Source organism: Penaeus vannamei, chromosome 2, assembly GCF_042767895.1.
Source record: "Penaeus vannamei isolate JL-2024 chromosome 2, ASM4276789v1, whole genome shotgun sequence".
NCBI classification, from domain to species: Eukaryota; Metazoa; Arthropoda; class Malacostraca; order Decapoda; family Penaeidae; genus Penaeus; species Penaeus vannamei.
The window spans coordinates 51,216,090-51,242,527 of NC_091550.1; the positions used below are offsets into that span (position 1 = coordinate 51,216,090).

At 35.7% G+C, this 26,438-nt stretch overlaps 2 protein-coding genes across 10 annotated transcripts in view; one reads left to right on the forward strand and one right to left on the reverse strand.

Annotated features, from left to right (window-relative positions):
* The window catches only part of LOC113802825 (glutamine--fructose-6-phosphate aminotransferase [isomerizing] 2), a 40,108-nt gene extending 38,740 nt beyond the window's left edge, over nucleotides 1–1,368 (forward strand). For all 8 annotated transcript variants that reach the window (XM_027353461.2, XM_027353462.2, XM_027353463.2 and 5 more), the window contains one exon: nucleotides 2–1,368. In XM_027353461.2, the coding sequence (XP_027209262.1) occupies nucleotides 2–247 (246 nt within the window). In that variant the 3' untranslated portion in view covers nucleotides 248–1,368. The remainder of the gene's footprint in view (nucleotide 1) is intronic.
* Nucleotides 1–26,438, reverse strand: LOC113802827 (helicase POLQ-like). 2 transcript variants are annotated; one of them, XM_027353466.2, is made up of 21 exons: nucleotides 26,310–26,438; nucleotides 23,559–24,992; nucleotides 23,083–23,247; nucleotides 22,631–22,803; nucleotides 22,366–22,463; nucleotides 19,152–19,330; nucleotides 18,843–18,964; nucleotides 18,582–18,665; nucleotides 17,870–18,028; nucleotides 17,643–17,757; nucleotides 17,127–17,239; nucleotides 16,859–16,999; nucleotides 15,339–15,536; nucleotides 14,744–14,846; nucleotides 13,318–13,482; nucleotides 12,607–12,764; nucleotides 11,943–12,038; nucleotides 11,470–11,643; nucleotides 10,925–11,038; nucleotides 10,687–10,821; nucleotides 1–8,691 (listed from the first exon to the last, which is right to left on the reverse strand). In XM_027353466.2, the coding sequence occupies exons 2-21, from the start codon at nucleotides 24,769–24,771 to the stop codon at nucleotides 8,572–8,574; spliced, it is 3,825 nt and encodes a 1,274-aa protein (XP_027209267.2). In that variant the 5' UTR covers nucleotides 24,772–24,992; nucleotides 26,310–26,438; the 3' UTR covers nucleotides 1–8,571. The 2 variants fall into 2 exon arrangements, with proteins under 2 accessions (XP_027209267.2, XP_069990675.1); XM_070134574.1 differs by having other exon boundaries at nucleotides 1–8,703.

The window sequence follows — 26,438 nt, forward strand, 5'->3', positions numbered from 1 at the left end:
GAAATGCATGAACGCACTCCAGCAAGTTACAGCTCGTGAAGGAAGGCCCATTCTCATCTGCCACAAGGGTGATGAAGAGCCACAGAAGTATGGTTCAAGTGTTCTTGAGGTCCCCAAAACAGTCGACTGTCTCCAAGGTCTCCTCACAGTCATTCCCATGCAGCTGCTTTCTTACCACATTGCTGTCCTCAGGGGCTGCAATGTAGATTGTCCACGAAATTTGGCAAAGTCCGTTACTGTAGAATAAAACTGTCTTGTCAATATCCTGCATTCTTCCTGTGCTCATCTCATTGTTCTTATATTGATCCACAACAGTTTTTGTTGGTGAATGAATTATAGCTGTAATATTTGTATTTTTCAAGGTATTAGAGGATATCTTATATATTAGGGTTGGGAAAATTCAGGCACCAAATATATTGTTGCAGGAAAGAATTTTAAGGTGAGCCAGATGGTATGTAAGTTTCCATCTGTGATTGTTTGATGCTAACCCTTAGCTAGGTTATAATCTGAATGATACTAAGCTCTCTGGCTTCTCTCCATTCCTACAGTATTTCTACCCTTTTTGAGCTTGTAAATTTTTCGCTCCCAGTTGCTCACTGACCTGAGATGAATTTTAGGATTAAAGTATTTATTTCATCCCAAGTGATGGAATAGATTTTCTTTGAAAATTTTACTGTAATGAACAAGATTTGATTTTTTTTTGCCTTATCTAATTGTCAGTGTTGAGTTCTTTGCCTTGTCTGGTTTAGTAATGAAAATGACTTGGCGAGCCAGATTGATTCTGTAAAGTAAATTGTTTAATGGTATAACCTTTTCAGCTCATGGTTGAATCTGAGAGTCCTTGTATATATGTATTTATTGTTAAGATCTTTTTGATCAGGCCTCAATTTGTGGCTTCCAAATTGTTGAAATTAATTGAAAGTTTATAAATAGAGACATTTGAATTGAGTGAAATTAGTTAACCCAACACTGATATTAATCAGATTTTTTTTTTCATAATTTCCTTACAATCTGCCAATTATTCAGATAATTTCACATTTTCCTAAAAGCAATCCTTTCATTCCTGTTAGATATTATCTACTTGCACTTTGTTTTGTATATGATTTGCACAGAGGATGTACAAAATATTAAAAATGCTACATTATAATTCATGAAGGAAAAAATACATTCCCTAAATTGACATTGAGGAAAATAAAAACTATAATACATACATAAATATTCTATGTATTGTGCATAGTTTACAAATGTATTTGCCCCAGTGTCAGTGTTTCTGCTGAGTCTTTTTTGTATAAATACATTTTTGTTATTGGCTCCTTGGAAAAGGGAACCATTAAAAACAGAGTTGGAATTAAAACCTGCATTATCATACCCTTGGAGTATTACTATTCCCCTTTATGCCATATGATCTAGGCAGTGAAACTGATTGCTTAAGTTTCAAATGGAAACATAAAATATCACTTTAAGAGTAAGTGATCAGAAGTACCTGGAGGTTGAAATGGACACAATTTCAAAATAGAAGAGGAAAAGTATTAGATCTTAAAACCCCTCTACACTAGTGCATGTCTTGGAATGTATAATGAAAAGATGCATTTCTTGCTTTTTTTTTCAATCTATACCACCAGAAAGTGAATTATTTTAGCAATTCCTCTTCTTATAAGGTTAATACTTTCCCAGAAACCTTATCAATGTAATGGGAACAAATATATTGTTTCTGTTATGCTTTGGTGGTAGATAGCAAATGTTTTTTCTGAATCAAATTTTTGAAAATAGCCAATTTTAGTCAAACCATTCAAAACATATATCAAAAGCTGGTATTGCTTGGTACAGCTACCAGTACACCAAGCACTTCTTAAGACCAGTCTGTAAAAACAAGCATGATCGATTGGCTCACGAGTGGGCACAGATATTGATTATGTTACAGGCGGACAAACTACTAGGTAAACAAGCAGTTTTCTTCTTGTTTTCTCACCTGTGACATGACCTTTACATTCTGCAAGAGAAGTGTAGATACAAAGATTTTAAATTGTCCTTATCTATCACAGGCCCTCTAGGTCAGCTGGTATTCTGGGGCTGGATTCACTAATAACACAATGGTAAAATCACACGCAACTACTGTTATAATTTTACACACATCACCACAAGTATTAATGAACAACTTATCAAGTTATCGTAGATTTAGCAGTGGTCAGAATACAAGCAAGTCTGCTGGTAATTGCTGTGAAGATGTTCTTGTTTAAGCAAATGATCTTGTTCGTTTCTATAACTGTTCTTAGAATAATGGCAAGCATATATTATAACATAAATATGGTGAAAAAAATTAAAATATCATTTGAAACTATCAATAATAATGTCTGCAAACATTCTCATAGGATCACAGACAGCCACAGGCCTATACTGTAGTAGAATGTAACTTGTATGAGATCATTACATTATGAACTCTTGAAACATTTTTTCTACTCTGAAAATTACATGTTGAGAAAAACTGTTATTAAATAAACTGGTAGTAGATATTTCAAAATACTTTAGAAGCTTCTGTGCCTGTTGGTACCCTAATAAATGACAACAAATATGTCTGAAGTGGCTCCTTGATTGATGGTAAAGAGTGATAAATGAAAATGATAAATGTCTGCTCTGGCTTTTTTTTTTATGATAAACAGCCAATAGTTTATGGTTAATGGTTAAAAATTAAATGTACTAGACATCAAAGGTCATATTGCACCATATGAAAGTATAGTAGCAGAAAGGGTAAAGAGGGAGGTTATGAGTTAATGATTAGATGTGTTACATGTCAATAGTAGTATATAGTATAGCATTTTAGTGCAGTATGGCATTGAAAAGGGCAAAGAGGGCAAGTAAATGGGGCAAGGAGATTAGATTATATGGAAGATACAGGTCTGTGAAAACAGAAACCACCAAGTTATGAAATACTGAATCATAAGGATAAAAGAGAGAAATAGTATGGGACGGACTGGGGAATGTGACATGTGCTCATATGCAGAGACACTTTAGACACCTTAAACAGAGAATTGGACCTCCACCAGGTAATCACTGTTGCTGCGGCACAAGACAGCTCAAGGTGATTCACTGACGGGCACAAGATGCCGGTCCGGCTCTCCATCTAAGGTGCAACATTTGTCTTTGAATACGAGTGAGAGGATTAGGAAAGTATCAGGAGCAATACCAGAAAGTTTTTGAACATCACACGATTGATATATAAATGCTCTTATCTGCAAATTTTCTACCCATCTCTTGGGCGGATTTATAAGATGCCATTGCTACATCTGTAAGTCAAAGATCGCACTTATCGGATTTTTGGTTACATGTTGTGTAATTGGCTGAAGGAGCCCAAAGAATCATATATAGCACTCGCTAACTGTTGCAATTACTTTGCCAGAGTGACAAAATTGCCTTCTGTCAGACATTAGAACTAAAGTGTTAGGTTGTTTTATGATTATATCTCTAAAGATGTGTATTACTACTGCTTATTGAGTCGCAATTTACAATCTCTGGTAAATACGATGGTAAATGCACTACCATTGTATGTTTTTGAAACATATCTTTAGCTTGAGTTCAAAATTCTTATTCTAGCATTATGCATAATCATAATAAAAGTGACTCAAAGTTACTAAGCAGTTTCCTATTGTTGAACAAAGCTCTAAGATCAAAGAGGATCAGAATGAGAATTAATCACAAGGTCTAAACAAGTAAGGTCTTGTCACTGTGCCATTTTGTGCTGCTCTGGCTGAGGAGGGTATGACATAATTGGTATTAGAGTAGTGAGAATGGGCTTTTAAGACATGTTAATGAGCAGAAACTTATTGCACTCCTTGTATGTAAATATTTAATGTTGGTCACTTTTTAGCTATATACTTTTTATACAATCATTATTGTTGTTATTCTTTCTTACTATTATCATTATTATTTTTCTCATCATTATTTTTATGATTGCTATTATTGTTATCATTATTATTCCACAATCAGAAGGTAAGTAATGCAATATCAAATCAAATTGCCGTCCTCTAAATTTAGAAATGTGCTGTAGAGGTTAGCATGCAATAAATTTCCTTTGCCTGATTTGTTGGAGATAATGTCCAATCCTCTTATCTTTTGGAGGCCTATAATAACTAAAGTGAAAGGGTCAGTCTTGCATGGTAACCAACCATCATAAACATTGACATCTAAGAGAGATGTCTATGTAATGCACACATACTTGTCACATCTCCCCAATACAGGCAAGATGTTTACATGGCCAAGGCAATCCCTGATCTAATCTTCTGGGTGACCCCCCATGCATCTGAGAAAAGCACTGACACAATCTTGTACAAGGGTGCACACCAAAGTAAAGAGACCTTACTTATACAGACCTTTGTTTCACCAACTATCAATCCATCTTGATCTGTAATTCTTAATGTAAGTTGAGATAAGTTCTCTTTAAAATCAATGAATATTTTACATTTGTTCACAATGATGAATGAACTGCGAATAATCACTGATCTCATGTGCCCATTGTTAACTATCTATGTAAAAGCAATTGACTCAAACATTCATCCACTCATCTGGTTTGAGGCATTAAAGATGTACAATCCCTCTTATGTTTTCCTAAATGCTATTCTTTGATGGCATTCAATCTGATACAATAGTTTCAACAGAATCAGAATTTTAAATGTCTTTACACCAGAGTTGGGAATTGACCTCTGCTATTACTGACACCCAACATGGAATTCATGAGGTCCACTTGATTTTTACAGTAAAATCTATTTAGAGATAACTAGACTCAACAGCAAACCTTTCCCAATTTACTACAACATAAAAATATTTGAAAGGGTAGTAAACAAGAAAACAAGATAAACCCTGGACAACACGACTTTAGAAATGGTAGATCTTGTCCATCTTAAATCCTGAACCATTATCTCAAAAACTGAACCAGTATGAACACATACTAAGATACTTAAATGAGAATAAAGTTGATATAATATATTTAGACTTTGCAAAAGCTTCTGATACATTTGACCATGGAATTTTACTCCATACACTAAAGGACCTTTGAATCACAGGAAAAGTAGAAATATGGATACATGATTTTATATATAAAAAAAAAAAAAATGTAAACAAAAAATAGTTATCAATTCTAATGAATCAACTGTTAGAAGTGGAGGGTCACAGGGCTCAGTTCTTAGACCAATTTTGTTCCTAATTATGATAGGGGATATTAATGCAGATATTAAACACTCCAGATTAACATCATGTGCTGATGATACTAGGTACATCATTAAGTCTGATAGAGGATGAAGGCGAACTAAGGGAGGACCTACACACCATTTGTAAATAGGAAACTGAAAACAATATGAACTTCAATGCTGGTAAATTTGAAATCATAAGATATAGTCCAACTGGAGGTCCAAGACCAAGATCATACTCTGTTGAAGGAATAGAGATTAAAGAAAAGGTAGCTGTAAAAAATCTAGGCCTGTTCATTATTAATGATAGGAGCTCCAGTCACCACATTGAGAAGGCAGCCAGTAAAGGAAAATCTATGTGTGGATGAATAGTGAGAGCTTTTCAGCCAAGGGTTCCAGAACACCTACAATCACTATGGAAAACAGTAGTGGTTCCAAGATTGGAAAAATAGTGTTATATATGGAATTCAAGTCTCGCAAAGGACGATATTGGTTCAAAGTTCAAAGTCTCCACCCAAAAATTAGACAACATGGCAGGTCTTAGATATTGGGGAAGATCATTACAACCCAAACTTTCCACTTCATCATATATGTATTGATTACTGAAAAATTGGCTAAAAATCCAAGAGAAGTAGAAGGTGGGGAAATCAAGGTAAGACTACTTAATAGTGTGCCAAAAAACATTAGAAACCCATCCCAGAGCACTGTGGAAGTGTTTAGACGAAAATTAAATTATTGGTTCAATTCAGTACCAGAACTTACACCAAGTAACCAAGTAAAGTAACCATACAATCATCAAAATCACATAACAACCCACTGATGTTAGTAGGACAAACAAACATGCCATATTGACTACTTCACAAGAATTTGACATTGCAATTAGGAATACTAATAACATTATAATTACAATCATATATACTGATGATGAAAATAACAATAATAATAATAATACAATCAATTGGACAAAAACAATCAATGAATGGGGTAATCTGGCAAGGTCCAATAGGCCTATTAATTGACTCCTTGGTGGCTAAACACTTGTAATAACATGAATGGCTGAATAAAATGAATTCCCTAAAATCAAAGTTGACATGTCATGTGTATTTGCCCTCCCAGTGCCTTGATAACTAGAAAAAAAAGTTGTACCATAAATTCAAAATTGAGTAATGAAGAGGAGGCAGTCACTAACTATTTGGCTACTTTTGCCTTAAATTGTGATAATCAGTGAAATTAGTTCAAGTACAAAGACAAAACCATTAATCAAAACAAGATTTCATCTTTACTTACACTCGCACTCACTCACTCACTTCACTTTCACTTTGAATATGCAGATAAAAAATAATGAAACTACCTACCACTCTTGTACAGAGCCAGCAGAATTGGGTCCAGATATTTTTATTAGCATCTTCTAACTTGGGAACTGAGGATGTATCACTGCCACATAATTGTCTATCATAACCGCCCACAGGTTCTCTACTGGGGTTATGTCTGGTCTTGAATACAGTCTATTTGCAGAAATTCACACCATTTCTTGGTTTCTTACATTTTTCTGTAAGGTCACTAGATTTTCTTCCTCTTGGTAACTGAATGCGCCCTACACTTTCTGGAAATTTCACAGTCTCCTATATACATTCATTGTTTACCAATGGAAATATCTCAGGAGCCTGTTCTTGAAAGCTTGCTGATCAATCTCCTTCTAAAAGCCATGTGCACTCATGAGGAGATGGCCCTATCACCTGCCACTCAGCAACAATTTCCCATGGTGTAACATTCTCATCACCTCAACTGTCAGTCAGATTTTTCCATGACGAGACATTCTTATCACCCACATCTAAAACAAATTTTATCATGATGGGAGATCCTCATCACCCAGATTCAATTGAATTTATATCAGAGGTAAAAAAAAACAATGAAAAAATATAAAAAATATTATTTTGAAAAGAAAATCAATATTTACATATAATCTTTCAATGCTTATACATTGCCACCATTTTGTGATTAAAAGGTAGGCATTACAATCATCACTGGTAACACAGTTTTAATAGACACTCTGGCTTACAGACACAAAATACTAAAATATTATGAAACATATGGTGCACCTTAAAAACAACTTTTAAGAAAATATCAATTGCAGTAAAGTGCTTCTCATTCACTCAAGAAGACATTCTTATATTGCTCATATATCAACTCCAATAGAAGAACAACCCTGAAGTACAAAAGTTCAAGTTTAGGATAAATAGCCTAAAGCTTTATCACCAAAAGACCAAGTTTAAAAATACCAAATAACCAATGAAATACATTTAGACATCTTTTATACAAGACAATGCAAACCTACTTTGCAAAAAATCAGATTTCTCCTTTCAATTAAAGAAAATAAATCTGTATAACAAAGTGAACTTTAAATCTTCAAAGCATTATATATAAATATATATCATATAGAGATTACAAGTTGAAAGAATCATGAATAGTCACACTAAAATTCAAAACAAGTACAGGAGATACATTAAAAGTAAAGAGCATTCTGCAGCCCTTCTTAGATTACTTATAGTCATACTCAATATATCACTTAAAGATAAATATCACATACTTCAAAATATGTTAATGAAGATAATCACAGGGGACAGCCAACTTAAGTAACATCAATGTATTTCAGTGTGTATATTTATGCTGAGAGAAGACATGCCAGAAATAACTTTTCATAAAGAAATTACAAAATAAATAAATAAAAAATAACAATGATAACAAAATAACAACCAGTGGTTACATATTTCAGAGAGGTTCATAAATCCTCCTACTACCAAGTTGGAATGTATATTTTCTCAATACTTGTTACTTCAACAAAGTTTCATGTCTCTTGACTTTCTACTGCTAAAGATGATAAGCTTCAAAATGTGTTACAACTTACTGTCATAAAAGGTGCTTTATGTCAAAACTATATCATATCACATGAAATGCCACTGCAACTGTTTATATCACTCTGTGCAAGCATTATTCACAGAAAAATAATCTTCATCAATTAGCCAAATGTATCCAAACCTTCTTAGTAGGAGAAATGTACAAATTATCTAAAGCAAATAAAAATGGCCTTCTACAGCATGAACAACAGTGATGAACAAAACATGGAATTTTATAGAATACATTTATCTTGTACTGTAATTCTGGGAATTTCACTTTCATTCATTACATTACTTTTCACCTGCTTAGGGGGAGACAATAAATTCCTCTTATTTGCAAACCTCGATCTGAAACTGTGGATAAACTTTTCCTCATATCAATTTTGTATAAAAATATGAATACCCACAGATACATTACCTGATTTTGTAAAACACACTGCTTCTCTCATCCTTTGTAAATCAAGACACTATTTTGCAATTCTGACAAAGCCGCTCTCTCCTCACTCAGATTGGGCTTTAGTTTTGGCCGGCATATCTGTCCCTGATGCATGTTCTCGAAGACCTGAAAGGACCTCTTCCGCTTCACCTTGCAGCGCTTCTGCCTGCTCTAGCAGTAACATCTGTAAATGTAACTATTATAGATTTAGTTTCTTTTCCCTAATAAGTATATCAAGTTACTACATTTGCAAGTTACAAAACAACACTGAAAGGCAAAGATCTGTTCAGTCAAAAACAATTCATATATATTTTCAGTTAAAAAAACATCAAGAGCCATATATAATGACTATGGTAAGTATGATGTAAGATTATAGTAAGACTTCTTTTTCATAAAAAAACTTTTGATTTGAAGAACTGGTAATGTAAGAATGATCTGAGCTTTACATCTTTTAGATTAATGTTAATTACAACAACAAAGTATAATCCACAATAACAAATGAAAAATTAATAATTATAATTTAATGCTTTATAAAAGGTCTTATTGAACATGAGTTAAATCAATTAGCATCTACTATTTCAAGGCAATATTTGTACCTTTAATCAACTTAATCATAGATTATAACATCAGAATAATTTTATATCAATTTATCATTTTCGTCATATTTGCTAATATATCAAAGAATGTTATTCAAACATAGCCATCAGTGGAGAAAATGCGGAGACAAGCTCCAAGTGAGAAGAGTGTAAGACTCACAAAAACAGGGAACAAGCAGGAGGGCTCAGAAATCATAATTTTTGGTGAGTAAAGATAATTACTGTAAGATCTGATGTTGTTGTGATATTGAATCTCTTTACATCAAGCGTTATACATTTACTAGTGCTGAACATGTATTATATTTCTATATATTATTTGGTTTATTCTTTGATTTAACTGTAAATAAATAAATTGTTTTCTTATACTTTGTTTCTTTGCAATTTCAGTAATCAGCCTATAAAAACACTTGGACAAACAAAGGATGTTTATCTGAATCCCGAAACTTTTCCAACTCCTTAATGTTACATTCCCCAAAGGTCATTACTTAGCTCTACTACCTACTCACTGAAACATAAGCAACTTGCTAAAGGATAAGTACTTCCGGAGTGGGTACTGATTTCCGTTTTGACATGAAAGTTACCCTTATGTCGCCAGGTGGCATGTACGTACATGCCATGGCTTTTGTAGACAACGTAGCGGGTGGCATCATATCACAACCATTCCAAAATTTATTTCTATGGTAAAACTTTTAGGCCCGCAAACTACCAAGCGAGCTGGGTGCAAGCAGGGGAAACTGTCACTGTGTGCCAACAACCCTGTGGTTATGTCCACTTGCCAATTCTTTTTACCCAGTGTTATTGGGTAAATCATCATCATCATCATCATCATCATAATGATAAAAAAAATGAATAAACGATCATTTGTTCTCCCTTGTTCAGCTATGAAGTGTCTGTGTAACATATATAATTAAGCAATAAATAATCAAGCACATTCAACATTTCTAAAGAAAACAGCTGTTCTCCTGTCAAGACAAAAAAGTACAGGAAAACATCATGATATATTTTCCTGCCAAAAGGTCCACCCTCCCAATCTTTTATCATTACTGATAGGAATAATGCAAGAGCTCCTTCCTTAATGCCCACAGAGTCAAATCTCCCTCCAAGAGCTTTGTGTACTCATCACAAGTCGTTCCTGCCAATCAAGCCTTCAGCTGAAATTCTAAAGAGGCATATTCATGTCATCCAGCTCTCCAGCCAATTTTTTTCACAACTTGATGGTCACATCATCCAGACTTAAGGAGTTAATGTTCTAATTATTCCAAGGTCCCATCTGATTAGACAGGTGGGTATACAAAACTTAGAATCATACTAAGGATAATCAATTCTTGCTTAACTATGCCTAAACCATGCTATGCTCTAATAACAGCTTTTTGAGTTAGTAAGAACTATGAAACTGGTGGGAAAAAACATTAAAGAATTGAGTGCACTATTGCAAGCCAGAAAATGGGCCAGGTGCTGAACTGCACTTGTCCTCATCCCCCTTTATCCAAATAGTTTGTCTATTCCCAAAGGGTCAAGATGTGAATAGATTTTACCAATACTTATAAAAATGGTAAAAGTCTAATAATAATCAAACAACATACCTTTGCTGAACTAACAATCTGTGCAGCAGTGCGTAATGGCAGGTGGTCAACACACCGAGTCAAATCTATTGCACTAGCATTTGCAATGTCTTTCAGTGTGTGATAGCCAGCATTGTAAAGCAGACGTGCCCTGCCCTGTAATGAGGAGAGAGTGGTTATAGATATGAGAGAGTGTTTTGAACAGGTATAAAAGAACTGCTCAATGTTTAATCACATCTGAAAATATATTCTGAATTACCTTTTTCACAGAAGGCAGGTCTAACAGAGGAAGCAATTCAGCTGTGCAGCAACCCGACAACTGACGAGTAAAGTTGGCTAAAAGATCTCTGAATGCCCACAACTCTTCCAATTCCTAGAAAAAAGTACTGAATTGTATATTTCCTCACCCAACAAAAATATAACTGATCTAGTTTTATGCCTAGGTGTTCCTTGCTTGGCATTCAGGCCTTTAGAACAAGCAATGCTAGCCTTACCTAACTATATGTAACACCAACTGCACATGCTCTGTCCTGGGAGGCAAGTATACATCACTTAAGCCAACAGCAATGGCCTCAAAAAGCCTTTACAATATTCAAAGTTAATCTCAATATAGCTTTTATTTTATTTCTAAATAATAAGCTTTATGCTTTTCTGCAGTCTATTTTTTTTACTGTAACTTATGCTCACAAACACCAATCCCCAGTGAAAGCTTCTTCAGTGTGATAGGGATTCAATTTCCAAATTCTGGTATATCATAAATCACAGCAAAAGGACAGCAACAGTAATTACTTTTAGTCAAATTACCTGACAAAAATGGAAGACACAGGATGCAAATGCTGATGCAGACGACAGTGCTTGCTGTGTGAAGCCCCTGTGTATTCGGAACATTTCACTGGCCTCCCATATACCCATACCAGACCACAGTTGGAAGAGCAGGAGGGCCAAATAAAAGCGCTTTAAAACTGATTCCTTCACTTTCTGCAAGAATCCATGAGTAAATTGCATAGATTAAATAGAAACTTTCATTAAATGTATTCCAAAAAGATTGAAGATGAAAAATTATTAATAAGATTTGAGACATTATAAAGTTTAGAACCCCAAAAGTAATATATATAAATACAATTATAATATTCTAGAAATAAAGATGAAAGTCAAGCAAAAATCAATAAATGAAAGTGAACTTCATTTCCATCAAGTAGTAAGAGCAATCCTGATGAACCTTACCCTCCTTAAATTTTGTTATTATGTTAATTACAGACAACAACTGTACAACTAACCTTTACATTCTGACCCATGTTGATCCTGACCATTACAGCCTCTGTGATGCCCAAAACTTTGGCAACTTTAACCTCATCTGTAGCAAGTTTACTATACTGTAAAAGGACAAATTGTTTCACAGTTATTCAGGCATACCCAAGTGCCCTACATAAAATGATTCTTCACATGGTTTGGAAACAAAAAGTATGTTTATGTTTGTGCATTCAGTTTGAAAACTTGGTCAACATTAGAGGAAATATGTTGATTTTCCTCCTCTGATGCGCATAAATCATCATAGCACAGGGATGATAATGATGGTGATGAAGACAATAACTGATATCTAATATGCACAGAAGTCATATGCACTTTAACTATAAATTTTGAAGTACAAGTTCATTCTAAATTCATCCAAGAGAACTGCATTGAATTCCTAGCATCTTTAGACATCACCTATATGATTGACTGAGTAATGTAGTGGATTTGTGCTTTCTCCAGGTTCAACTTCCACCTGGACTACAGCACACTCCACATTGCTCTAGGTACCCGCTTAGACCCTCTGCCGTACTAGACACAGAGAGCTCTGCTAGATACCATATCTAGATTTTCACACACACAAAAAAGTTGTGTATACATAAATTTCTTTATTATAAATACAAAATTACAAAAGTTGTGCACATCACTGACCGCACTGTAGTAAACATCCGGTACAATCTTAATGTTCTCTGCTGCATCATAAGGGGTCACTAAGAATAAAAGATGAAGGTGGCTGTTGACAGCAAGATTCTCACGTGCAAGGCAAAGATCCTTGTAAAGTTGTCCAGCTAGCTTCAGTTCAACATTCCCTGTGTAAAAACAATCCCTCGATACTTTAATTGATACCTTCCATTATTATAGTGAATGCTAACTTTTAACCCCAAATGATCATGTATCCTATATTTGGGCATGCTTGGTGGGGATGTATGGCAAATTTTACAGGAATCCCACTCCCACAGAAACCCAGAAAATGACTGTGATGTTTTCAAGTCTGTTATCAAGAGTTTCATTTGAAAATTCCAAATATTCAGCTCTTTTTCCAGTGTCATTTTTCTTGTTAAACTCCTGTTTATAAGATGGCTTGTCCTTTGGGGTTAAAGATAACCATGATGGTTTTCCCCATACACATACCTGCACAAAATCATCATACATTTCTCCCCTCAATCATTAAAATGGATCATTTGACATATATATGAACAATCAACTTTTTCACTACGACAAATATGTGCCAATTCATGCTTTTGTACATAGTTAATCATCAATATGGCTCATTTAAAAAATAAAGGCACTTTATCATTTTGGCCAATTATCCAAAAATGACTCCATATTACTCAAACTACTCATCTTAGTATATGTACTAACCTTTGACAGCTGCCCTGCCAAGTCTGCTAACAGTAAGTATGTCATTTTCACTGATGGGACGGTTTATAATCTGAGCCATATCATTTTCAAGAGATGGAGGGCTTGAAAAGGAAGAACTACATATTGTAGAATTCTGGGACTGCTCACTCTGGCTAGCTTTGTTTCCTGAAAAATATCAAACGTATGAATAACAGTGAAAATATCTAGTATAAATGTATAACTTCTAAAGGCTCATCTTAACCCAGTGTGCTGGGATGGCATGATATACATGCCAGTTTCACAATTTTAGATTTTTAAAAATTATTTTTACATATAGGTGGTTCTACAAGTGCTTAATCACCAGAGTCGATTAGTCTTATCATCTCAACTATGTACCCTTCTTGACCATTGCAAAAATTCTTGGCTGTTAAATATAACGGGAATTTTGTTTTTACTGCTGGTAATTATAACGATATCAAGTAAATTATACAAATAATTATGTGCCTAGTTCTAACTGATATCTCATACTGCACTATCAATGGCTGAATGTGATGACCTCTGGCCCCATTTTAACCCTAGCAATTTGTGCAATAATTTATGGCAAGTGTTATTTCAGAGCATTTTCTCAGAAAATGTGTCAGTATTACCAATGGTAAAAAAACAGTGAATAAAGGTGATGAAGAGGATCTATCACTGTAAAGTTACCTTGCCTTTTCATTCCTTACTGATATTAGCATTTTAGCAATAGTATAAAAATATCATAAATATTGATCTTGATAGCACAAAAAATAAGAAAATCTTAAGAAATCAAAGAATCAAATGAGGTCATATTGACCTTCTCTAACTGACTCCTTGGAGACTGAGCCCTCGTGGAGCCATTCATGTTTGACAAAATTCACAGTGGACAGTAAATATACCCATGTACTAAAAGCTTAACTTTTAAATTTTACATTCAGAGAAAAAGATAAAATATATAATTTCCTTGATCACTATACAAACACAAAGCATACTGAGAATGCCAGAAAAAAAAAAAAATTGTGGGACATTTATAATAACTTTCTATACCTGTGTACAAATCATTGTCCTAAAACTTTTATTCAGTTTATGTAAACCCTTTACCAAGAAAAAAAAAAATAATAATAATAATATTTCAATTCCATGATATTCCACAATCAAAATTTTATATAGTGAAGGTAATAAGAAAGTGACTAAAAAGGAAGAAGCAAGATGATACTGACCTATCCCTAACAAAGAGAGACTGATGCAAGCGATCTATATGTTATATTGATAACCGACTATTTACATCTCTATGACCAATGCATTCACCTAACAACAGCACAGAGATCAGATCAGTATCTATATCTAACAACGTGTACCCATTATTGCCTCTTGTTCCCTGTAAAATTATTCCTACATCATCAAACATTGTAAAATGACATCTCTTTACCTGAACTTTTAGGTGCAGTTCCTCCAGATGACTTTTGTTCTACGACATCAACTTTAATACGAACAAGACCTTGAGCTCTTAGGTCCTCCACAATCTTAACCACCTAAAACAAATGTAGAAAAAAAGTTATGAACAAAAACAAAACTAGTTTTACATCCAAATAATTAATACTTAGAACAACATTATGCATGGATACTGGGTTCAAACAGCGTTGGCTGAATCAAACTTCACGGCAGGAGGGAGATGATGATGGAGGTACAACAGATTCCACAGAGAGAAGCATCATAACACTGACAGCCATTAGTAAATCATGATTCCCTAACATATATATATAATATAATATTTTCATATAGGGATTTGTAATTACTATGCATAACAGCATATCATATTGGCAAGGAATAAGGGGACTGAATGAGATCAAATTATCCAGCACTCTTCATTCAAGTAATAATCTATATTCCTTAAGCAATCTTACAGACCGTGACACAAATATCTCAAAATCATATGCATGAAGAAGTAAATAAAAGAAAATCTGAAATGCATCACAAGGACAGCAAAGCATTCTGTACCCTAAAACAATGATTCAGCATTTCACCTGTGGCTCCACATCTATATTCAGCCTATTAGCTTGAAGGGCGAGAAGTGAACGTCGGGTCAGAGCTTTCAACTGCGGAAGTGTTACAGCTACTCCCAAGCCCAACGAAGTAAACACCAGCCCTGTTAGGCCATGCCAATCTTGATTTGCCAGTGTGGATGTACAGACTTCAATTGGAGACAGCAAAAGTAGTCCAGCCTGTCAAAATGAAGATTTTATGATTTACTCAACAAAATACTTTAAACCACTCTGGAGCGTTAACAATACATTACTCTGGTGAACTGCATTTTTTTTCTATAGCTGAAATACTGGTTTCCCAAGTTGTACTTGACATGGAAGTCTACACTGTAAAATTCCCCTTTATTGGATATTCCATACTGTTGGAGGAAGTGATGTCTTGGCGGATATGAAGAATCGTAAGGGAATGGGTATGTTGTGCTGTGTAGTACATTTGTTATGATTCATACTCTTTTTGTTTCAAGGTGTGTGATGAGGCCATTCATTTCTGTATTTAAGTGGTCAGGAGAGTACCAATTCCAGAGACAATATGACCTTAAGCAGAAACCTACCGCTTGTCATTACTTGCAGTGCAGTGTATTATGGGAAACTGAACAATACTAAAATATAAAAAAACTAACACAAACAGCTTAATGTTACTTATTGTTACTACTATTGCACAGAATGTAAACTACCTATAAAGATAATATTGAGCATGCTCATTGAAAACAGTTTACTAAGCTTGATATAATATAACTAATGACAAGTGTAGACTTCAGAAAAAGAGTTAATAGATTACAAAGAGGTGGCAAGGAGTCTTGATAGCACACAGGAGTGTTCGCATGAGCTAGGCCTAAGAATCACACACAGGAAAATCCCCACCCAAGTAAGCAAGTTGATTTTTGTCCAAGAGCCAAAATGAAGCACCTGAATACAAAGAGTTAAATATCTAGCTTGGTGATACTTTAAATAATATATCAATAATGTGTCTGCCAATCTGAGTAAGCCATTGTATGTGTGAGTGCATAATCTGAATTTACTTTGAGCGACATTTGGAGGGTAATGTGATTAAGTAAAAAAAATTAAAAAGGGGTCTGTTGTTTCCTAAGTTCCTATGAACCATTTCACATTCACTCCAATAAAAAATCTTGTTCTCTTAAATCTTGTATGGTTAATGACTCAGCTTTTTCTCTTTTTTCTTTCTTCCTTTTCTAGGGGCTTGCTTTGAAATCTAACTTCTAGTTACTGTTAAGCATACAATTTATCAAATGTAAAACTGTGCTGAGAAAACTGTAACACTCCTACATGTCTTTTGAAATAAGGAACAACTCGCAAAATAGCGCACGGAAAAATATGATCATCATTAACTATAGACAACAGATATATACTATATAAGCAAAACTGTAATAGCACTATAACCTGTCACTTTCTAATCATGAACAATTTTACATACAATCTTTCTGCCATGTAGATACAGTATCATACATCTGTAAATTTGAAGACAAAATACTGGATTCACTTACTTCTTTTGTGTCTTTTGGCTGGAGAATGAGGAAGCTCTCCCCACATGTGTCAAGGCCTGCACGTCCTGCCCGTCCTACCATCTGTTTGTACCTTGCACGTGTGAGAAAGGCACTCCCAGTGTAAGGTGACCGGATAATTACCTATTTATCAAAGTACACAATTAAAGCTTCAGAGGCCGCATAACAATCAACAGTGTACTTTTATTTAGGTATTTACCAACAGACCCACTGAGGAAATATTGGTGAAGAACAACAACAGATTACTCACTCTTCTAGCTGGAAGGTTGACACCAGCAGCAAGAGTGGAAGTGCAACAAAGGCAACACAGAGTTCCAGCAAGGTAACCCTCTTCAATAAGGCGTCTCTCTCCTTCAGTCAACCCTAAAATACCATAACTTTTCAGTGCTTATTCAGTTTTACTTAACACCATAATGTACTACAATATCTAGTATTGTGCAGCTACTTTAACAATAATTTTATTATATCTTTGGAGGTAACATATTCAATGGATCTTCTAGCACTCAGACAGGGGATGAAGTCATGGAGCGAGCTCAACAATACAGCCCAGTTATGATGTACTGGCAAAGGAGCTCAAGCTCTACTATTCGCCTTTTGTCATCATGTGTATTATACGCATGAAAATACTTAACACAAAAAAAAAAATTATGATGCAAACTGTTTTAATGCCATGAGACTTAGGAAAGTGGTATCATATCTCATTACAAAAACTCTGGCTATAAAAATGAGCAAAAACAAAAGAGAATGGATATAAAGCCAAACCAACCAGAGTGATGATATGCAACACCATATGGGATGATTCTTCTCAAAACAGGGCACACAACCCCAGACCCCTCTTCAGACAGGGCACGGTAGAGAGCGCGTTTATCAGTCACTCGAATCTGTAAATTCAGAGGTCACAAAATTTGCTGTGCCAGTGACTCGTAATGACGTGCTGAATATCTCACACAAATTCTCAATAAAATGAATGTACAGAAAAAAAAAAGTACTTACTTTAGTCAATTCCTTGGGCAGAATTCGACATATGAGCTCTGCTAAAGTCTCACAGTTACGCTTCGTAGGACAGAAGACAAGGCACGAATGTTCAGGCACTACTTCACCCACCAAACCACCCACCATATCAACGTCAATTTTCTTCTGCTCCTGAGAGTACTGTTAGTGAGGAAAATAAGGGAAAAGTTCAGACATGTCTATCTTTCAATCATCAGTCAACAAAATAATGACAACATATAGGAACATTATGAAACAAGGCCTATGAGAAGACTATGGTAAGAATCTCTGTCCATCCCATAAAGAAAAAAAAAGAAAAGAAAAGAAAAAGAAATGGGAAAGGAAAAGAAAAGAAAAATACAAACATGCATACTGATGATCTAGATTTATTTTGAAAAAAGCTCTTAAAAAAGAAGACAGAGGAACAGAATAAGAGTACAATCCTCTCCTGAAAATAGACAAAGGATGCTAGCCTATCATCTATTTCTCTATCACCTAATCATAATAATTTCAATGAAAATGATAATGATAGCAACATCAATACTAATAGATAACAATAACAATATAGATAATAACAGCAGCAAGAACAATAATAACAATAAAAATCATAATAGTAACAACAACAATAATAATAATGATGATAAATACTGCTTACTGCATAATATGGCCAAATAAAAATTAATTTCATATGAACCTTTTTCATATCCAAACTTACAGGAAAACAACTCAGACGCTTATTCTTTAACAAATCTTCTTCAACACGAGCAGCAGTGTTTATTTCCCAAATCTGGTTGGTAATCTATTGAGAGAAAAAATATATATATAGTTATACACATTGTATATAAAAAGCAAACTATGAACTAGGTTTATACCTTCATCGTCAAGCAAATAAGCTACAACATTACATAATTACAAGTGAAGACTTAAAAGTACAGTCAACAATAATGATGTGACAAAAAAAAAAAGGTAAAATTACCTTCACATACTCTGCCAGCTCAACAGGCCTAAAGTTTCCTGTGTATAACTGTGCTCCTAAAAAGCTTGCCAACTCATTCAGGTTACCAACTGTGGCACTCATCGCAACCAGCTGGACCTTCCCTGACAGAGACAAATTATTCCTCCACCATCATACACAGTTATGAATATATACTGTAGAATACAATATTGACAATAATAGTCATGAATATCAGTTCTGATAAAGATATTCTCACGATGAAATCAGTGTTAATGGGAACAGAAATCAGCATCACAACTATCTTATAAACACATGCAATAAAATACCTACGAGCAGCATAGCGCAACTTGGTTATGATGGATTCCAACATGGCACCACGACCCCCAGGCTCAGCCAGCATGTGGACCTCATCCACTACCACAAGTCCCAACTCCTGCATGCGATCGGTTTCTAGGAGTGCATTCACAAGTCCAGAAGCCTTCTCTATTGTAGCTATATATAACACACTCCTGTTGAGAGGTAAGTAAACAATTTCTAAAAACGTTCATGTAATAACTATGAAAAGGTGTCAGCACAGCTAAATATTATATTTTTCTTAGTGATAATGACTTTTTATTAGATACTATTTAACTGCAAGTAACTTCTCTGGCAATTAAACAATTTAACAAACTCTTTAATAGTTCTACATAATTAAGAACCAATAAGATTCAGACCACAAGAAAATGCAGTAGGAATGTGCTGCTTTACCTTCCAAACATTCAAAAAATTGCACATTAAATGCTAAAGCATACAAGTGTCCATATATATTGAACATTGGTCCAAGACCAGATGTCAAGAAAGTCTTGATAGTTTGTTCAGTTTCATCTACATTCTTCAATAAACACTTAGTAGGGGAAGGAGATATGCCAGGTTTTCTATGGTTGAACTGAGACTTTTCATATTTTTGTAAATTAAGCACATGAGATAGATGCAATTGGGTAAGCTCACAAACAGTTGCTCCAGTACAATGAGTCTGTACTTTAACCAAAACTGTGATCTAAGCTCCCTATGTACTGCAGGTCTACCTAATGATTTTTGAAAAATTGCTTAATGCCATGATAAATATTAAATTAAATAGACCCACCAATTTTGTTAAAGTATGGCTGACGTCGTGCATTGTGAAATACAAGTTATAACTAAGTGTTTGACAGATAGAAAATTACAATTACAAAACACAGAGGTCACTGTGGAACTTATGGAACACCTTGGAGATGCTGAATGAAGTACAGAACTACATGATGCTTGGTTGCCCACCTCAAGCACCTGCCAAAGCCCAAACAACTGGAGCGATGCAAGTGATGAAGCATAGTTCAGCGCCTGATAAATAGGGTGATCATGACATAGGCCATTCAGTGATATGATATGCAAGGGTACGAATACTGCAAATCCAGCCACACTCAATGATATGTTGTGGAGTTTGATGGGGTTGAACCCATGCTGACCCTTAACCCACTAGAAACTGTATATTTTGAAGCAGAAAATAATGGTTGCCAGGTGGCTTTAGAATCAGCGCGTTGGACTGGCCCGGAATCTGCCCGTGTGCCGGCTGCGGCCCGCGGTGGAATCAGAGTGCAAGCTCCGATCCTGAATACATTCAATCAAGAGATACAACCCCTCAAGTTTAAAACCTGTTCCTGTATGCCACAGCCAAGCACATAGAGAGTGGGCTAAGTGTTTGTTTCCCAGACATTTAATTTTCCATTTGAGCACTACTTGTGCATGGTCCAAAGAGCATGACTTGGTATGGGATGGATTAAACATCTCACCATTAGAAACATAGTTATAGGCTAGTCTACCTAATAACTAACCAGCTAGTAGAACTGGAATACAAGGAGTTAACGCAAGCCTAGCAACAAGAAGCAGGTGTCTGCTATGACTACCTGGCTATGAGAATTTATCAGTATTGAAATGCTTCAGGCTCAGGAAGCCTAGCACTTGCCCAATAAAAGCTCCTTGGCCCAGAGAGAGAGGACTATAGAACAGTTGGAGGTATGTGTTACCTACTGTCACTTCTTCCAAGAAGGTTTACTGACAGAGAACAGTCATTCACGCAACTTTCATCTCCTTGCTGCCTTCACCCTCCCTTTAACAACAGATGGGGGAGCACAGTTCCTACACAAAGAAAGTAGAGAAAAAGAAAGAATGAAAGAAAGAAAAACAGCAGAGAGAGATATGGAGTTAGCTAAACACAATAAACTTGTCAGAGAGCTGGATTAATAACAAATTCAATGTTTCTTAGAGACAGAAATTTTCGGAGACATTATTGAAAGGAACTCACATTTTCTATACTTCATATATAAATACATTGTTCATTTGAACTGGACATTGAAAGGGGGCCTGAGGCACATGTCTCATGCTTAATTTACCTACAAGTCCTGCCCCCAATATTTCTCAATTTTGCCTCTTGATAATAGGATGAAATGCAACAATAAACAAAGGGTGGCAGAAGGCCCATGATTTGAGGAGAAAAATTGGTCTGAAACACTAGTGCGAGGGGAGGAAGTAAATGAGCAGAAGGCTTACATCTCTCACACTGAACTTAATTTCTGCCAGAACCAAATATAAACACACCTCTCCTAAAATGTCCAACACTCTCTTTCTCCTTGAACACTAGGCAAGTATGTCAAAAAAAGTGGACTCAAGTGCTTATCATCCTAGTACATTTATCTTATATCGCCCAACATCCATATGACCTCTGTCCTCAGTTGATAGTATGCCATCTCCCAGAAATATACAAATGTTCCTCGTATCTCTAGGTCAAGTGCGAAAAAACATACGTAACAATGGTGACTTCAAAGGAAAATAGGGATTTACTTAAAGAAGAGCAATAAACATCTACAAGGCTCATAAAAAAAAGTAAATATGAAGAATTCTTGACTAAGAAAACAGTCTAGTCATTGCAACAGGTAGCAGGCCACTGCTAGACTTGCAACTAGAGTAAATTAACTCATTTATGCCAGGTGATGTCTAATCACAACATGGTAAAAACTTTACTGGTGCCAGGCGACATCTAATCCTGTTGGGAATCCGGATCCCAGCAGCTGAGATGATGCCTTGGGAGCCTGGGTGTGGGCTGGACAACAGCCTAAACATACAGTGGCATGTACTAATATATCCCAGCCTCACAAAACTCAAAAGTCAAAATTTAAGATGTCCTTAAACTATTAAGAAGCCATTCCAGTGTACATAACTGCAAAGTATAGTATAAGAGTAAAGCGGTAAACATTCAATTCTTAAGATAATTCTAAATATATTAGTTTATATATTAAAAGTTGTTCACAGATATCAAGAATTATCAAATAACTATTTTCCAAGTGAGGCTTGCAAACTGCAAAAAACAAAACCTACAAAGCTGAAAAGCTGGCAAGCATACTTTACAGGTAAACTTTCCTTAATATAAACAAAATTTCTGGGAGATCTAGCAATTCCACTACCTTCTCACTATAGATTCTTATCTTTATCTTTGAACTGCCATTAGCTTTTCATATATATATACAGTACATACTTTTTCCGCTTAGCCTTGGGAGGGAATGATCCACGGCTTCCAGCATATTCTTCAATAAGAAACTCTAGCTCCACTCCAAAAGGTGCCAGGCCACGTACCTTTGTATTAAATGAGAGAATGAATGAAAGAAAGAAAAGTTGCTCATCATAATAACAAATATCCATTCACATCCAAAGACCATAAACATCAACATCGGAATAACTACGCAAACAAATAGTACAACATAATTGCCTTCAGGCTGCAAAAAAGACCAAGTGATACAAACTTTTTCTTGGACAAGAGCCACATAGGGAAGAATTAGAAGTGCATTTTGTTTCTTGAGGAGCAACTGCCGCAGCATCAGCACTTCCGCCACCAGGGTCTTCCCACCGCTTGTTGGGAGAGAAAAGATGAGGTTTTCTGAGCCTGAGCCTTTAATAATACACTCTTCCTGCCAATCTGAAATATGGACAACTATGCAAATAAAATGCAATTACTATGTTTAATTCTCTGTGAAGAAAAAAAAAAAAGTGAGCCTCTCACAAAACAATGATCCTTGAAACTGACATCAACTGTGGAATACAATCTTCATCAAAGCATACATGATGTTCAAGTATAAATATTGAAATGGTTATTGCAATGTATTTCAGCATAGATATACAAAGTAATAATGCAAAGAGCTTGACAGCACTAGACATCATCTTACTATGCCTTTAGTTGATCTAACAAAAAACTAACCATAGAGCTTTGAAATGCCACGATGAGCCCTGAGCACATCTAGCACCTTGGAGGGGAGTCCAAAGAATGGACCAAGTTCAAAGTCATCATTTGAGGTCATTTCTACAGCTTCCATCACTGCAGCAACAACTTCTGCCCGACGCTCAGTAGCAGTCTTGATGGGTGCTATAGATAAATTTGTAAATTAATATTTTTTACAAAACCAATACCACAGTAAGACAATGGACTGAAAGGATTTAGCAACCATATTTATTATGGATAAACTTTTGATCAATATCTGAACACACAATTGCTAACTTCTATAACAAATGTAAGCACTAAAGACAATATAAAATAATAAAACTAATATCATAGTTTGTGAAGTATTAGCAACAAAAAAAAGGGGGAGAATAGAAAAGAAAAGAAAAGAAAAGAAAAAAGAGAGGGGAAAAAAAAGGAAAAGAAAAAGAAAAAAAGAAAAAAAGAAAAAAACTCACCATCAGTCTGATTCGAAGTCACTGCATCCTTTAACCTGTTCTGAAAACGATCCAGAAGTGCCTGAGATCCCTGTGTGCTAATGAAACTAAGCTGTGAGTCTGGAGAACCAAATGAATCTCCTGATTTATTGTGTGTTGCTTGTCCATTTGAGGTTGTGGGAGAAATCTCTTGGGATGTATTATTCTTAATATTAGCTGCTTCATGACTAGAAGTGGATTTCACTACAACTTTTGCATCAGGTTTAATGAAATCTTGGGTATTGCGTGATGGGTCACTGCTCCCATCAAAGTATGCTTCATCCAGACATGACATTTGGGTGTCTGTGAGACCAAATGTATCATCAAACTGAGAATCCAACTGTTCTTCCCCAAAAATATCAGGCGAACTTCTCCCAGATGTCTTCTTGGAATTAGCTTTTGTGATATTATTGTCTGCCTGGGCACTGCAATTAACACTGGACATAAGATGTTGATGGCTACTATTTGTACTACAGCTGCTTTCTGGAATAACAGTTCCCTCATACATTGATACTTCTTTTGGAACACTTGTTTTAATACAGTTATCAACAATTACCTTCTCTTTACAAAAGTCACTAAACACTTGTTTTCTAGCTTTAGTGACTGTGTTAGGATTGGTGCATATTCTTGGTGGCTGAATGAATTCACTTGTGTTCTGAAGGTTAATTCTTCGTGGGGTTTTGCGTAGCAGATATGGGCTTGAATGTAAACCACTGTTAGACAAAGGAATTCTGTTGTTATTTAAAATCTTTGGCTTTTCAATTGGAGTTAATTCTAATGAGTCCAGCTCATCAAAATTGACACTTTCTAGGAAGGAGTCATCATGATTCATGAATGCAGTTGAAGGGCTGTCAATTTCTGCATACTTTCTTGACCTTGGAGTTGTGCTTTTTGGAGTATCTATCTTCTTGGTAGTTTGCCTTTCATCATGTTCTCTTGGCCTCTTCCTGGTGGGTGTGTTCTCATTGGCTGCCCCACCAACCCAACACCTCATTTTTCTTTGGCTCCTAAGGACAGGTGATGACAAGGGACCACAATGTGATTTTTGCCCTACATTTTGGGGGCTTTTCGAAACACAGGCGTCATTCTTACCTGTCAGTGCATTTCGAAAAACTGCTTTCCTTGATAGTCTTTGACTTCTAAGGACTGGGGATGACATGATCTTCTCCTGAGTTTCACTAGTCATGTTGGGCATTCTGGAGTTCTGTAATGCAGTGTGATGCTTACTGTTTTATCTTTACTTGTTTGTGATAGGGAGTATTGGAAGGTTAGTTTTGGGATAGGGGGAAAAGCTTTCCTCCAATCTATATCCTTGCAACTACATTTTTAGTGTATGTAGTGCACTGTCTTGGTTTTGCTGTATTTTCACTTAACCATTTTGCAAAAGTTTTGTCCTGGCCATTACTGCATAATCATCTGGAAAAATAATGTAGCCATATAATAACAGGTATCAACATTAAGAAATCTACACTATAAATTGGATATTTTCTGAACAATCAAAACTGGACATCAAAGTGAGATGCCCAAAGGAAACTGCTTTGAACAGACCAACAATTTTGGTATCAATGGATTCCTCTAATTCTCTACAATCCAATACATAGAAATGATTGGACAGATAGTAGGGGAGGCCATGACAGGTACCTGGGAAAGTGAGGGGTTAGATATGAAAAATATACACAGAATCAATTACCTAATTGTCTAACAAGGAGGCTGTGCCCTCTAAGAACCCCCATGGGAGGCTGCTGTTCCCAACCCTCCACAAAGGAATATAAAGAATCCTCCACATATTCACAGCAGGGAAAAGCCCCAGACTGTAGAGTATTTTTCTTGCGTAGGGAATATTACATTTTTTCCTGTGCGGAAAACATAATTTTGTCTACATTTGCGCAGACGGATCTATGGATGGATGATGAAACAAGTGCGCAGATAGGTCAAAAGGACTTTGTGCGCAGAAGATTACTTAAAAAATGAACTAATCGTGCGCGGAAAGTTATACGAGAACATTTGTGCAGACAGAATTTGACCAAATAACTTTTGCGCAGGCAGACCAATCTCTACAGTCTGGGAAGAGCCTACAACCATCATGCAGGATAACTGGATGGAGAGTCTGTCCGTCACTGTTTCCTGCTGTGAATACAGGAAGGATTCTTTGCTCTCCTGGGGTTTGGTTGGGGAGCATTCAGCCCCTCATTGGGATTCACGGCAGGTACAGCCTCTTCATAAGACAACAAGGGAACTGATATTGGGTGTATTTTTCATACCTTACCCCACAATTTTTCTCGTACCTTTCATGCCCTCCCCTACTATCAGGGCCGAGGATGTGGGGGTTTGGGGGTTTCCGTGCAATAATATGGATATATATGGGGGTAATACAAAATGATAGGAATCCATCGATACCAAATTCCTTGATCCGTTTGGCGGATCTTGTCTGTAAAATTACGTTCTCTATTTCGTTAGAATATACTGCTCAAGGCAAATTTCAAGGATTTTCTGATAGAACACAGTTACTGTAAATGGTAATCATATGTTCCAATTTGAAATCCGCAACGGGTGTCGCTTATATTACTAAAGTTAATAAGTGATATGGTCAAAGATTCCACGAAAGCCTCGTAAGATTTAAATTCAAATTGTTGCCGGAGTAATTGCTTGGATCCTTTCTAAAAACAAAATCTCACGATCAAATCAGTAGAGCTGCACATAAAACATGATCTACTTGAATCAAAGAATACTTACTTGGTGTTCAGCGAAAGATGGAAAAGGAATGTATGCACAAGAATCACCGGACTTGAAATAGGTTTTTGTTTACCGCTGCCTACGAGCCTGCGAGGAGAGGGATCCTATATGTAACAATTTCAAACTTTG